Consider the following 14319-nt stretch of genomic DNA (forward strand, 5'->3'; position numbering starts at 1 on the left):
TGTACCTGTTTCCTTTATCTTATCCACATATAATCTATATTGATTGAATTCTATGCTTATTCATGTCCACACATCTAAGTTTAACAAGAAACAGACCTTCATTATGTTTACCAGATGCCTGGATGACACTTGCTTATGTATTTTTTTGCCTTCCTCTTCATCCCTTCATTTCTTTTAAATTGATACTTCAACACCAAATGGAGAGCAAGGGCCTTTTCCAGGCTCATGTAAAGATGATGGCCTCTGGTGGACAGTGGTCAATATTACACCTTTCTCTCCACAACTCTGGGTTTTGTTGTTGTTGCTGTTGTTGTTTCCAAACTTATTTGCAGTTGGCTTTACATTCCAAAACGATTAGGATTACCTTCAGAGTGCTCATACCGACTGTGATGTGAAGAGTACAGAAAGGCCCTTTCATCCAAACACCAAGCCTGTCCATTCCACCATTACATCAGGCCTCAGTAATAATTCTTTGTGGCTTTGTAAGACCCTGCTAATCTTTATTATTTTATCTCAAAGGTACATATTGTGAGACATGAGAATATTGGGAGGCATTAATTTACTACAAGAGATGAGTTTATCAGCATCTAACAGGAGCTCAAAAGTACTCAGAAATGGATAGATCTGTCAATAGATGGCTTTGGTATCTCTCGAACTTCTATCTTTGTAGAGAGATAATATCTTGAAATATTAATATATTAATATTAGGTTTTGCTTTTCCACCCTTGTAAATAACTTTTCCCCCAACTAGTGACAGACATTCTCTCAAGATGAGGTCTGATTGTAATTGTAAAAAAAGAAGAGTCGATTTTTAGTTTAAAAAAATCCAAAATATGCTCTTAATACAAAAATAGGAGGGCTGAGTGAAGTAGAAAATAGGGGTTTCCCATATCGGTAGGAAAGAATGTAGAGGAAAAACAGATTCCCTGCTTTCCCCATCTCAAGACACTAGAGGAGGTTCAACTTGGGTTCAGGACGGAGATGCTGCTAGGCTAGGCCAGGCCTGAAAAATACCCAAGGTTGTGGGGGAGAAACAAGGCGAAGGGACCCAACGGTGACAACCAGGAACAGGGAAGAACCTACAGGGAAAACTGCAGAGTTCCACTGGTCACCAGGACCAAGGAGAAGCACAGAAGCTGAACTAATGCCTAAGAAATATTTTATTTCCACCCCAGGGACCACTGTTCATTTCCAGTGGAGAGCAGCATTGTTACCTGGTTGGATATCCCACTGGTGCAAGGTGAAAGCCTTCCATGGAAAGTTGCTGCCTGCTGGTCGCATGCCATCCCCCATTCAGAGACATTGCTGACCACCATTGAAATGGGAAGCACCTCCCCCTTTTCAGTAACTCAGAATGCTCACAAGCTCCTCAAACCACAGAGTAGAAAATCTTAACAACCAGACAATAATTCACCCCTGCTACACCTGAGCTTTTAAACAAGAAAATTAACAAGGAAGATTAAGGCCAGAACCAAAGGAAGACAGGTACGTCTAGTTCTCCGAAGGACCAGAAGCAAAAGGGAAACTAGAAGGATGATGACCCCCCTAGAATCCCTGCCCCAGCCCCACTCTGTCCTAAGCCCGGATATTATAACCATGATCAAAAGTAAGGGAAGCCTAACAGATTGTCCATATCCTGCAGACAGCAGGGAAAGAAGCATAACAGATGTCATAAAGACATTCTTTTGCAAGTTGCCAACAATTTAACTCTACTACTCAGAATTCCACCTCCCTTGACACCCAGATATAGTATTATGTGACATAACTAAATAGCCTTAAGCTAATTTTTTAACCCTTTTGAATTTTAGATTATCATCTATAAACCTACATGACAAGATAGTTGTGAGGATTAAAAAGAAAGTTTTGTGGAATAAATAATCCATTGAATTTTACTACACATGAGAAACAGGAAGGAGTGGTTCTAGGTGAATCTACTACTTGGAAATTGACTGAGGCTGATTTACCCAGGTGGAAGAATCTGACAGATTCTTCACTCAAGGAGACTGATAGATCAATTCTAGAAGCACATGGATCTTTTTGTGTCCTCACTATGTGCAAGATGTTGCTTTGTTCTTCTAGACCCCGCAGAGGAAATTGCCTTCAGGGAGTGTGGTGATGTTATCATGGTATCACATATGTCCAAACTCATCAAAATATATACATTAAATATATGCAATTGTTTGTAAATTAAGTATATCTCAATAAAGCTGAAAACAAAAGATCTCTTAGTTGGACAAATCATAATCTAAAGAAAGAATTCAACAATAGTTCTCTGAGTCCTTTATCATTAAAATAACAGTTTAGATTTAGTATAGGTATTGAAGAGATCCAGAAAGAGAAAGGGTGAGGAGGTGGTTATTATGATGGGTCAATTATTATGATGTACTAAATGTAACTAGTGGTCAGTATTATCTCTCTGAGGATATTTATAAAGACCCAAAGGTAGGATCTAGTACATTTATTTTCATGTTCTCCTGGGAGGGATGTGAAGAGTACAGAGAGGAGAAAGGCAAGGAGAACACCTTGGCTGGAGTTTAGGAGAGGGAGGGGAGGTGGGTGAAATACTTGGGGAGCTAAGAGTGAAGGTCATAGTAACATGCCTCCAGTGTTTCATTTGCCTGTCCCGGCGCACTGCTCAGCAAATGAGACTGAGAGAAGCCAGAAAAGGAAAGGGGTATGTCCATCTCAGCAGAGTCTGTTGCCTTGGTCATCTCCCTCTCTAACACTCTCCACTTCCCACAACTTCTCATCCAGGTGTTCCAGAATGTGCAGGTGATGGGAACCATTCTGGGTTTACCCAGGTTCAGACATCAACAAATGTAACAATACCACAAAAAGGAGAAGCCATAGACCCAGATCATCAAAATGGCAATGAAAGCCACATGCCAGCAGAAGAAAGTGGTGACAAATATAATGTTGTTTTTGTCATCATCCATCCATTTGTAGCCAGAAATTGGTTTGTACAGCATAAAGCCTATCTGAATCAGCCAAGAGCCTGTCATCATATAAAAAAAGGCCTTCATCACCCAAAGCTGCAGCCTATTGGGAGCCCACAGCTCTGCGATCACCACCAGCACCAGCAGGAATATGGCCTGAGTGAGCAGGATGTGAGACTGCAGCTCCACACCTTCTGAGTCCTGCATGTGAGACACCATCAGAGGCAGAAACAGACACATGCCCAGGGCTTGGGCACCTTGCTCCAGAGCAGCACACCTCTGGGGCAGCAAGTTCTGGCTCACCACATCCACACACCCGCTCAGGAAGAAGGTCATATATAGAGTGAGATGTTGCCACTGTTTGCGGTACAAAAAGTTTCTCTGATGATATATCTTGCTGATAAGTACAAACTGTCCATGTATGTTATGCAGCTCTTGGGCTGCTAAAATGAAGGCACTTAATATCTTCACCAGCCCAACATAGGATATTTGCTGCAGTCTTGCCCATTTTCCTTTGCTCCAGGGATGACGTGGCAGATACTGGACAGGGTAGTTGCATATTAAGGCCCTGGAGACTAGTCGTGCATGATAAAGTCCATAGAAGAAGAGAGACAGCCCCGGGTACAGATGACCCTCAAAGCCTCCCATGGAACTGAAGGTAGATCTGACCAAAGGTAGAGGCAAGCAGCTCAGGGATGGTCACCTCAGGTTCTAGAGTGTGGAGGGAGCTTCCTGAAGCCTACTTATATCTTCTCTCCAGCTCATTGCATCCACATACACAGGGGAAATGGTTTTGGAGGAAACCCAAACTTATGGTGGGGTGGGTGTCATGGTTTCCGTTCTGGTCTTCTGCTCTGGTTCATTGATAGCTAACCAACCATTGCCAAACAGTGAAATAAGCATATTCTCCATCACAATGCCTGGACATCGGTAGTTCTCAGAGATTATGCTATGGACTCCCCTTGCCTCTCCTCCTACTTGTCCTTCATGCTATTGCTACTTTCCTTACTTCCCAAATTCATAGAATGTAAGGAAGAACTGAGAGAAAGCATGGAGAGCATACAATGTAGGGCATATCCCTTAAGATTCCTCACATATAATCTCATACAAGTCCTAGGTACAAATATATTCTCCTGGGTATAAGTAGTCTTAAGTAAACACATAAAATACTCAATTTCTCTGACGTTTGAGGTTTGCCAGAAAAATATTCACTCCTGAGAATCTGTCTTCTGCTGATCTCCAGATCAGAAATGAGGTGCCACAACCTGACATTCTTTCCTTTGTGCTGAAGCAATGTTTTTCCAAGTTAAAATGCAAGTAAGTTCTACTCAGAGGTAATGATTTGGAATTTCTTGAGGTTGGTGTCTCGAAATAAGCATTCCAAGACACCTTCCCAGGTAGCTCTTAGGCAGACTAAATTTTGAATCACTGAGTAAAATGTATGTATTGGTTAGAAAGAAGATCCTATTAAGCTAAGCTTAGTGTGAATTAGCCATCAAATATTTTCTCTCATGAAATAAGAATTATTTAGTTTTAAGAATTATATATAGAATTATATAACTTATATATAAATAAGAATTATTAGTTAGAATGTAATGGTCATATTACTCATGACAGTCAGTCAAGTACAGGAATGTCTCAAGTTAAATTTGTCTCATATTGATCCTACAGATTTCCATTTTGGTTTATTTGTTGTAAATTCTCTTTTGTTCTTTCTATCAATGGATCTTTCATTTTATTTTATAATTTTTACTGATATAAAAAACCATAATTTTAAGATCGATCTTCATATTAACCATCTTGTTGCATGGACCTACTGCTCTTACTAATTTTCAAATTATTTTATATAATCATATTAACTTCAATAGTAATGAAAAAATGATCTCCTTTTAGATATACCTTTGTCTTTTCTAATTGTCTTTCCCAATTGCATTAGCATGACAGAATTCTATTGTTGTTTTAACTATGAAAGCTCCCCTCTCCTGGGAAGTGTTTCCTCAAGCCATGTAGGTTAATGGGAGCTGTCATTTGCTGACAAATCCTGCTTTCCTAGTCACAGATCAGTCAAGGGATTGAGCACCTAACCCAGTGAGGCTAATCTAAACCCTTCACCAACAATTTAACTAAAGAAAACAGCTTTCAGCCCTTTCATAGATTATACGAATTCTGTTTACAGAAGAACTAATTCGCATATTTGGATTATATTTCCTTCTCCATGGATCCAATAACGTATTCATTATCTGTTGCTGTGTAAGAGTTTAACACAATTTTAACTCAGTGGCTTAAAACAACATGCATTTACCTCACTTTATGTGGGTCAGGACGCAGAGAGCTTTGTTGGTCCTCTGCTCAGAGTCTCACGAGGTACAGTCATGGTGTCAGCCAGGCTGCACTTCACGCTGAAGCTGAGTCCTCTTCCAAGCTTACAGGGTTGTAGCAGAATTCAGTTCTTTGTAGCTGTAGGATTGAGGTCCCCATTTGCTTGCTAGCTATCATTTCTCATCCACCAGACTGACAAAAATTAGCTTGACAACTGTCTGACAATGTGAAACAAATAGAATAATTAATATATTGCTAGCAGGACTATAAGTTGATGTAATCACTAGGGACAAGAATTTGATGTTATATGGCATTATATAGAGAATTGAAGATATACATCCTTACTTGTTTATACTATACAGTAACGCTCATACATCCATACAAGGATCATATGCAGGAATGTCCCTAGCAGCACTGTCGCTATAGCTGGCAGAGAGAAGGAGGAATAATCCTTCTAATAATATTGTCTTTCAATATTAAAAATTTATAAGATATCCATAAAATAAAATATGATAGAGAAGTAAAAATGAAAAATACAGCTACATTCAACAACATTGTGATAGTTAATTTTATGTGTTGACTTAACTGGCCACAAGGTGCCCAGATTAAACATTATTTCTGGGTGTATCCGTGAGATTAACATTTGAATCAGTGGATTTAATAAGTAGATTGTCCATCCCAATGTGGGTGGGCCTCGTCTAATCTGTTGGGGCCTGAACAGAACAAAAGGCAGAGAAAGATGGAATTCATCCCTTTTTCTTCCAGCCTGTCTGCTGGGCTGGGACATTGGTTTTCTTCTGCCCTTACACTGCGGTTTATACCATCAGCTCCCTTGGTTCTCAGGTCTGTAGACTCTGACTGGGATTATACTTCAATGTCTCCAGCCTGGAGACAGCAGATGGTGGATTTCTGTGCCTTCATAATCACATGAACCATTTCCTCATGATCAATCTCCATTATATATATCTTCTATTGGTTCTGCTTCTCTGGAGAACTCTGGCTGATACCAACATGAAACCTCAAAAATATAATTTTAGATGAAAAAAGAATGTCACAAAATAATATATACTGTATGTTTCCATATATATATATATATATAAATACATATTTAAAGTTCAAAAACACACAAAATTAAACAATGTGAACACATACATGGAACCATAAACAAAATTCAGGAAAGTGGTTATGTCCGACTAGGGGCAGAATAGAATAGATTTGAGAGGGACACAGGCATGGCAAATAACAATGTTTTTCTGCTCTTATATTTGGTGGGGACCACAGGAGTGTTGACTATATGCCAACTCTGTAGAGTTTACATCTATTCTATAAATGTTATTTTGTATCTACTCAATATTAATTTTTTTTTACAAAAATAAGAATTCTAAGTAGAAGCACTGTAGCAGATAAGTGTGACTTGATGTCCATTCAGCCTACTTTAGGGGGAGAAGGTAGGACGAGTAGGAAGACAGCTGTTTGCAATAGGCCTCTCCCAAATCCCAAATGAGTTTTCCTCTAGAACATCAACACTTATATGTATCATTCTACTACTGGCTGTTTTTCACTCAGTCACAATGTGCTGGAGACAGAACTATTTTGTTATATATATATAGAACTATTTTGTTATATAGACAGTAATACTGATGCATTTAATACTATATTCTTTATCTAGTCTCCTAGTGATGGACGTGTTAGTCTAGCTAAAATTTATTTTTTTTCAATTTTTTTCAATTTTTTTCAAAATTTTACTTTATTTTATTATGTTATGTTAGTCACCATATAGTACATCATCAGTTTTTGGTGTAGTTACTTTTAAACAAACAATGCTGAGTAAATATTCTTCTTTAGAGGAAATAACCATAACTAGCATTTCTGAGTCATAGACTATTACCTTCTTAAAATTTAATAACTAACGACAAATCTCTCCCTTCAAAGTGATGGTACCAATTTTCACTCACCCCTACAATATATTAATCAACAAGTTCTCCGGATTCTTTATCTCCACCTATACTGTCTTTGTCCAAGCATCCCCAACTCTGCATTGTTGCCACATCTCTTAACTGGGTTCCAATCCTCATCTATTCCTATCCACATTGCAACCAGAGGGAGCCTTGGGAAGAGAGAACTAATAATGCCACTGGCTGATTTAAATTCTCTAATAGCATCACATGGCTTTGTGGATAAAATCCATACCCTTAGATTACCCTTGAAGGTGCCTCTTGCTTTGGCCTGGACTCATTTCCAGTCCCTTCCCACATGTACCATCATTGTCTCCGGGCATGTCAGAAGCTTCCAAGTTCAGCCTGGAATGGACTTCCTGTTCCACCTTCTTTCTCTGTTTGGGGAAATCCTCCTTTCTCTTTCAAAGCTCAGCTCAAGTACTGTCTCCTCCCAACAAAGAAGGATACCTCTCTATGCAACTTATACACAGCTCTATAGTTACACTTACACACATACACTTATACACATCTCTATAGTCACATGGTTTTACCACTCCTTATTTACTGGGAAGCATTTGAAGTTGGAGACCATGTCCTGTCTTCTTTGTCTCTTTAGAACCTAGCCCCATGACTGGAGGTGCTCAATGAGAGTTTGATAAATGAATATATGAGTGAACTATCACATGAACACATGATCTCTACCATAAAATGCTTTATGATCTAATTATAAAGACAGAACAGATACATACAAATGATGCAAGGCCACTAATGCTAAGAGCTAAATGCCAAATAAGTGAAACAAATGACCAGGCCTATTCAATTAGAGGAAAGAGCTCACTCCAGCTGTAGAAGTCAGGGCAAATATGATCATTCCCAGTGAACAGCTGGAGACACTAACATATGTGAGGTCAAATTTTATCTTCGACTCCTTTGTCCTTGGATGAAAGGGTATGGAGGACTTAGAATAACTAACACAAATACTCTCTTGGGGGCAATATTCCCTGTACTGAGAGCACATAGTATAAACCAAGGGAAGAGTGTAATCCCAGCAAAGAGCTTGGTAATGCAGCACAGGGCTCATATTCAAAGAATATTTGTCTTTCAGTGATAGGCACTGAGGGTTCATTAGTGAGGGGTAGACTAGATGGCCTCAAACCTCTACCAGATTCTGCATGTGTGGCTGTCAGAGCCCACAGATTTCATGGTGAAAGTCCTGGGGTATAGTAATTAGAAAACTCATGTTCTATTAGAGGGACATAAATGAAAATTGCTCTCCTCTTACTCCTTTCCAGCCAGTAACAGGGGGACAACTGTATGAAAGAAGGAAGTGTCATCTAAAAGGATGAAAGGAATGGTGATTCCATCTATTGATTTGGGTGTTTGTTGTCAAAAATAGGTGGAATGTAAATCAAGAGCTTCTGTTTGGCCAAATGTGGCAGAAGCAAGGAGTTCCCTGTATTGAGCCAGATATACCACTGATGGGGCAGACACCTGGGATGGGGAAGGAGCAAGTGCCAAACTCACTAACTGATATTTCATAACCTACAAACAAGGCCTCCACCAGAGGCAACCCTCCTAGTACTGTAGTGGATACTTGGCTACTCATTGACTCACCCCTAGGGACAGGGTCTGGTGGGTACAGGCCCCATTAATAAAGTATGAACCTTGCTAGTCACAATAATTATCTCAGAAGAGGTTTTAAAAATACAGAGTACTAAATTTTCACCCTGACCCTACTGAATAAAGTCTTTTTATTCAGAAACTCAACAGAAAGGAAAGAAAGGGGCCTAGGAATCTGCATTTTGAGTTATAACCAACCGTGTCCCCCATTGGTGATTCCAATGCAGGCCATCTTTCCTGAGACTTGGAAACCATTGCACTATATTAGAAAACACCATCCGGATCATTAGGCCATGCTTGGGCACCATCTTCCTGCCCTAAACAACCCATAGATTCACCCAGGAGTATGGGGGTGACATCTTTATAAAAGCAGAACCCACAGTGTTTATCAAGAAAAGCTGACATGGGGGGCACCTGGGTGGCTCAGTTGGTTAAGCGACTGCCTTCGGCTCAGGACATGATCCTGGAGTCCCGGGATCGAGTCCCACATTGGGCTCCCTGCTTGGCAGGGAGTCTGCTTCTCCCTCGGACCCTCCTCGGAAAACCTTATCAGGTAGTGATTAAGACAATGAGGAGTCTGATTGGTGTTTGAGACCTAGTTTGGCCATTTGCTAGGTGGATGCCTTAAGACAAGGTATTCATTTTCTGTAAGATTCATTCTTCTCATAGGTAAATGTGGAATTGTGGGGCCTCCATGAAGTAGTGTATTTTAAAGCAGGTTATAAATATAAAGTATTTTAAGTTGGTAATCTTAGGGCTGGATGAGATCATAGAGCCTATTTCTTCCAAATCTCTGAAGATTCACAAAGGAAGGAAGGAACTGAAGCACAGAAAGTGATTCACAGGATGTCACATGGTTAGTGGGTTAGTTTGTAACAAAGTCTATGCTGAGATACTTAGTCACAAGCTGACTGTCACTAAGAAGTACAAGGCAAGTCCAGCTCAACTTGAGGCAAAGTATAAGTGGGGCAAGGCTGTGAGCCCCCTTTTCACCTAGCCCCTCCACTGATGGGGCCCAAGACCCCAGAGAGACACAAATACTTGGAAACAAGAATGTATCTGTCTTTATCCATCACTATCTAAGGAGAAAGACTATTGGGAGAAAATAAGCACTCTATTATAGAAGTAAAGTCTTTTTGGGAAAGGGTCAATTTATCAAGCTTTTCTTTCTTTCTCTCTCTTTTTTTTAAGATTTTATTTATTTACTTGACAGAAAGAGAGCACGCACAAGCAGGGGGAGTGTCAGTCAGAGGGAGAGGGAGAAGCGGGCTCTTTGCTGAGCAAGGAGGCCAGTGCAGGGCTCGATCCCAGGACCCTGGGATCATGACCTGAGCCAAAGGCAGAAGCTTAACTGACTAAGCCACCCAGGCGCCCCTGTCAAGCTTTTCTTTTACCTGCAAGTTCATTTAGTTATCTACATTCAGTCAAGGTTCTGAGCTAAATTATCCAGAGCCACTTTGATCCTAGGGTGAGGGGTTGGGGGCAGGGAGCATGGATGGGTGGTGAGGAACAGCAGAGTATCTCATTGGCCAACACTGGTATTTCCATCACTGGAAAGACAGATCCTCTAATGCTAATTAATATATTGGCCTTCTGGTTTACATATTAGTGTCACTCAGTGTTTTAGAATCTAAACAGACTGATAAAATTGAGTTTCTGGGTCTGTAATGCTGATTTATCCTGTCTTCCTATGAACCCCAAATCCTGCCCCACCCCACTTTCTGCCACCCCAGGTACAGCTGTCTAATGCTGCCCACATCCCATATTTGCATTTAAAGGAGACACCTCAGAAACACCAGTGCCTTAATTTGATTCATTTCAATTCAATGAATGTGTATTAACTACATATAATCAGCCAGACACTGCGCTAAAAGCTGGTATTACAAAGATGAATAAGACACGACACCTGCCCTCAAGGAACTCAAAAACAGTACCTTGCCATTCAAAGTGGCCCACAGGCCACAAATGTCAGCATCACTTGGGAGCTTGCTAAAAATGCAGACTCCCGGGCCCAAATCAGACCTACCGAATCTGAATCTCTAGGTTATTTGCATGCATATAAAGTTTGAGAAGCACTGATTTAGTAGAAAAGACACAACTAAAGCCATTTTGAATTAAATTTTATGTTGACTAAACCAAGCATGATGGAAACATAGGGGAGAGTGTGGTTAACTCTGACGGAAGGGCAGGCATTTGCACTGAAATTTAAATTCAGCAGGCCAACAACTTGGGGGTGGGGAGCAGATGAGAGAAGGTGGGGAGGATTCAGGTGTGAAAAATGGCATGAACAAAGCTATGAACGTGTACGGTGTCTGAGGGCAGGGGTGAGGGTGAGCGTAGGCCACATGCAGAGCCAGACTAGGACAGACTGGAACAAAAGTCTTTTAACAGCTTTTAGATCTCATCCTGGGATGGATGGCACCGTCCAGGCTTAGATGCCATACACTCCTTTGCTCTGACTTGGATGGCGAGTCTCTCCCTACCCTTGTTACCAGTCTTCCACACTAGGAGCTGATCAGGGTGTGGACAGGGAGAGACTTCTCAACCTCTAGCCCTCAGTGACCCCGCAGGGATGAGGGGCTGATGTTTGCAGTCAGCAAAGGATGCCGAGTCTCAGAACTCATGCCAGGCCACCTGGTCCCTGGCAGCAACTCTGAAGAATGACCTTGGGAGGGAGTGGATGCACAGATTCCCACACATTCCCACGGACTCCCACGAATTCCTGGCAGCCCAAAAGGCTTTTGGGCTTAATGATAATTGTTAACATTTCACAGTGCTAAACACTTTATAGGAATTACCTCATTTATTCACATAAATCTATGAGGTAATAAATCACTTAGGATGTTTGGGATATAAATAATAGAAAACCCTGATTCCACTGACTAAAACATTAAGAAATATATTCTCTCACTTAACAAGAACTTCGCAGGTAATGCAGTCCCAGAGCTGGTTAGTACAGTGACCGAGTGAAGTCATCAAGGACTCAGATTCTCTCTAGTTTTTCTCTCTGCCATTCTCTTTGGTCTTGTTCACAGATTAGCAACCGTCATGGTTTCAAGCTGCTGCCACACTTCCAAACAGCATATCCTTACAGAATGTCCAGAGGCAGAGAAGAGAGCTTTTTTCTTCATTATGTGTATAAAGCCACCCAGCCTGGACATATATAGATATATACATAAAGGCTTTCCTTATGATGGGGACATTTTCCTGACTGGACCTGGATTTCATGCCCACACCTAAACCCAACACCAACAAGGGAATCACCAATGGGCTTAACCTGCTTCACTCTCTGCAGCTGGGGCTGGTGCCCAGGCCCACCTCCTCTGATACACAGAAGAAGAAGGAGAGTAACTAGCGTGCGCGCGCACACACACACACACACACACACACACACAAAACTGGTGGGGAAGGAAGATGTTTCTTTAGGATGAAAGAAGAGGCAGGGGGCTATTAAGAAGGCAAAAAAATAATTGTTTCCATTTTACAGTTGAAGAAACAGAAGTTTTGAGAATTAAGTAATTAGTTCAAGGTCATACAACTTGTACACAGAAGAACTGGAATTAAAAATGGAGCCCACAGCTACAGACATGCTAGACATGTCTCCAAAGGTAAGGGAAGCAAAAGCAAAAATGAACTATTGGGACTTCATCAAGACAAAAAACTTTTGCACAGCAAAGGAAACAGTTGACAAAACCAAAAGACAACTGACAGAATGGGAGAAGATATTTGCAAATGACATATCAGATAAAGGGCTAGTATCAAAAACCCATAAAGAACTTATCAAACTTAACACCCAAAGAACAAATAATCCAGTCAAGAAATGGGCAGAAGACATGAACAGACATTTCTCCAAAAAAGACATCTAAATGGCCAACAGACACATGAAAAAATGTTCAGCATCACTTGGCATCAGGGAAATACAAATCAAAAACCACAATGAGATACCACTTCACACCAGTCAGAATGGCTAAACTTAACAAGTCAGGAAACAACAAATGCTGGCAAGGATGTGGAGAAAGGGGAACCCTCTTATACTGCTGGTGGGAATGCAAGGTGGTACAGCCACTCTGGTAAACAGTATGGAGGTTCCTCAAAAAGTTAAAATTAGAGCTACCCTAAGATCTAGCAATTACACTACTAGGTATTTACCCCAAAGATACAAATCTTCACCCCAATATTTACAGCAGCAATGTCCACAATAGCCAAACTATGGAAAGAACCCAGATGTCCATCAACAGATGAATAGATAAAGAAGATATGGAATATATATATACACACACATATATATATAATGGAATATTACTCTGCCATTAAAAAGAATGAAATCTTGCCATTTGCAATGATGGGGATGGGACTAGAGGGTATTATGCTAAATGAAATAAGTCAATCAGAGAAAGACAATTAACATATGATTTCACTTATTTGTGGAATTTAAGAAACAAAACAGAGGAACATGGAGGAAGGGAGGGAAAAATAAAACAAGATGTAATCAGAGAAGGAGACAAACCATAAGAGACTCTTAATCATAGGAAACCAACTAAGGGTTGCTGGTGGGGGGAAGGGATGGGGTAACTGGGTGATGGACATTAAGGAGGGTACATGATATAATGAGCACGGGGTGTTATAAACAACTGGTGAATCACTGAACGCTACCTCTGAACCTAACAAAAAAAATAAATGTGAAAAAAATAAAAGAAAATTAAAAAAAAAAAAAAGAAAATGAAGGCAGAGATGGAGGTGGTGTTTCTACAAGCCAAGGAGCACTGAAGACTGCAAGTGAACCACCGGAGACCAGGGAAGAGGCACAGAATAGACTCCTCCTCACAGCCTCAGAAGGAACAACCCTGCTGACAGCTAGAACTCAGATTCTTCACCTGCAGAACTGTGAGAGAACAAATTTCTGTTGAAACCACTCAGTTTGTGGTACTTCATTACATCACCTCTAGCAAACTACTACAGTCTCCTTCAGCAGGGGGCTATAAATTGATTGTGAACCCACTTTTCCTGGGGTTACTTTTTCCTTTTGGAGTTTCATTTGCCTCTGCTGGACACCCCATGAGTTTCACTAGGCTGGTGCTAACTATATTTTACATTAATTTCATGGCTTGAGATTCTTGTACCTCCCATACTTGAATAATGTGAATTCAGAGAGGCTTCAGATTCTCACTTGGGCCTTGTTTTATTTTCTACCCTGGGCTCTTAGAGAACAGTTTCCTTACTTCCTGAGCTGGTGGGAAGAGATGGTTTAGTCTCTTACACGGACAGGACCATTTCCAAATCCAGTCTTTATGTAGAAATCTGTGTTTTAGTTTTCCCAATGTCTGAGCCCAAGCCCATAACTCCTGTCTGCCTATTGTCATGAAAACCTCAGCTAATAGGGCCTCTATCTGGGACCAGTCAAACCCTGCCTTCCACAGAATCAGCTTACAATCTTGCCATCTATGTCGGAGCTACAGTTTTTTTTTTTTTTTTCTCACTGAGCAGGGTTTATTTATTTATTTATTTTT

At 40.7% G+C, this 14319-nt stretch overlaps 1 protein-coding gene across 1 annotated transcript; it reads right to left on the minus strand.

Moving 5' to 3' along the window:
* Positions 1 to 2759: 2759 nt before the first annotated feature.
* On the minus strand, positions 2760 to 3584 carry LOC112828832 (transmembrane epididymal protein 1). Its single transcript, XM_025878083.2, has one exon. The coding sequence runs from the start codon at positions 3582 to 3584 to the stop codon at positions 2811 to 2813; it is 774 nt and encodes a 257-aa protein (XP_025733868.1). The 3' UTR covers positions 2760 to 2810.
* Positions 3585 to 14319: the final 10735 nt, after the last annotated feature.

The sequence above is a fragment of the Callorhinus ursinus genome, unplaced genomic scaffold (assembly GCF_003265705.2).
Source record: "Callorhinus ursinus isolate GAN/ISIS: 27379988/994484 unplaced genomic scaffold, GSC_fseal_2.0 scaffold13, whole genome shotgun sequence".
Lineage (NCBI taxonomy): Eukaryota > Metazoa > Chordata > Mammalia > Carnivora > Otariidae > Callorhinus > Callorhinus ursinus.

What these genes read in the sequence shown, in the direction of transcription:
- LOC112828832 (XM_025878083.2), bottom strand. Translation starts at nt 3,584, where the DNA reads ATGGGAGGCTTTGAGGGTCATCTGTACCCGGGGCTGTCTCTCTTCTTC.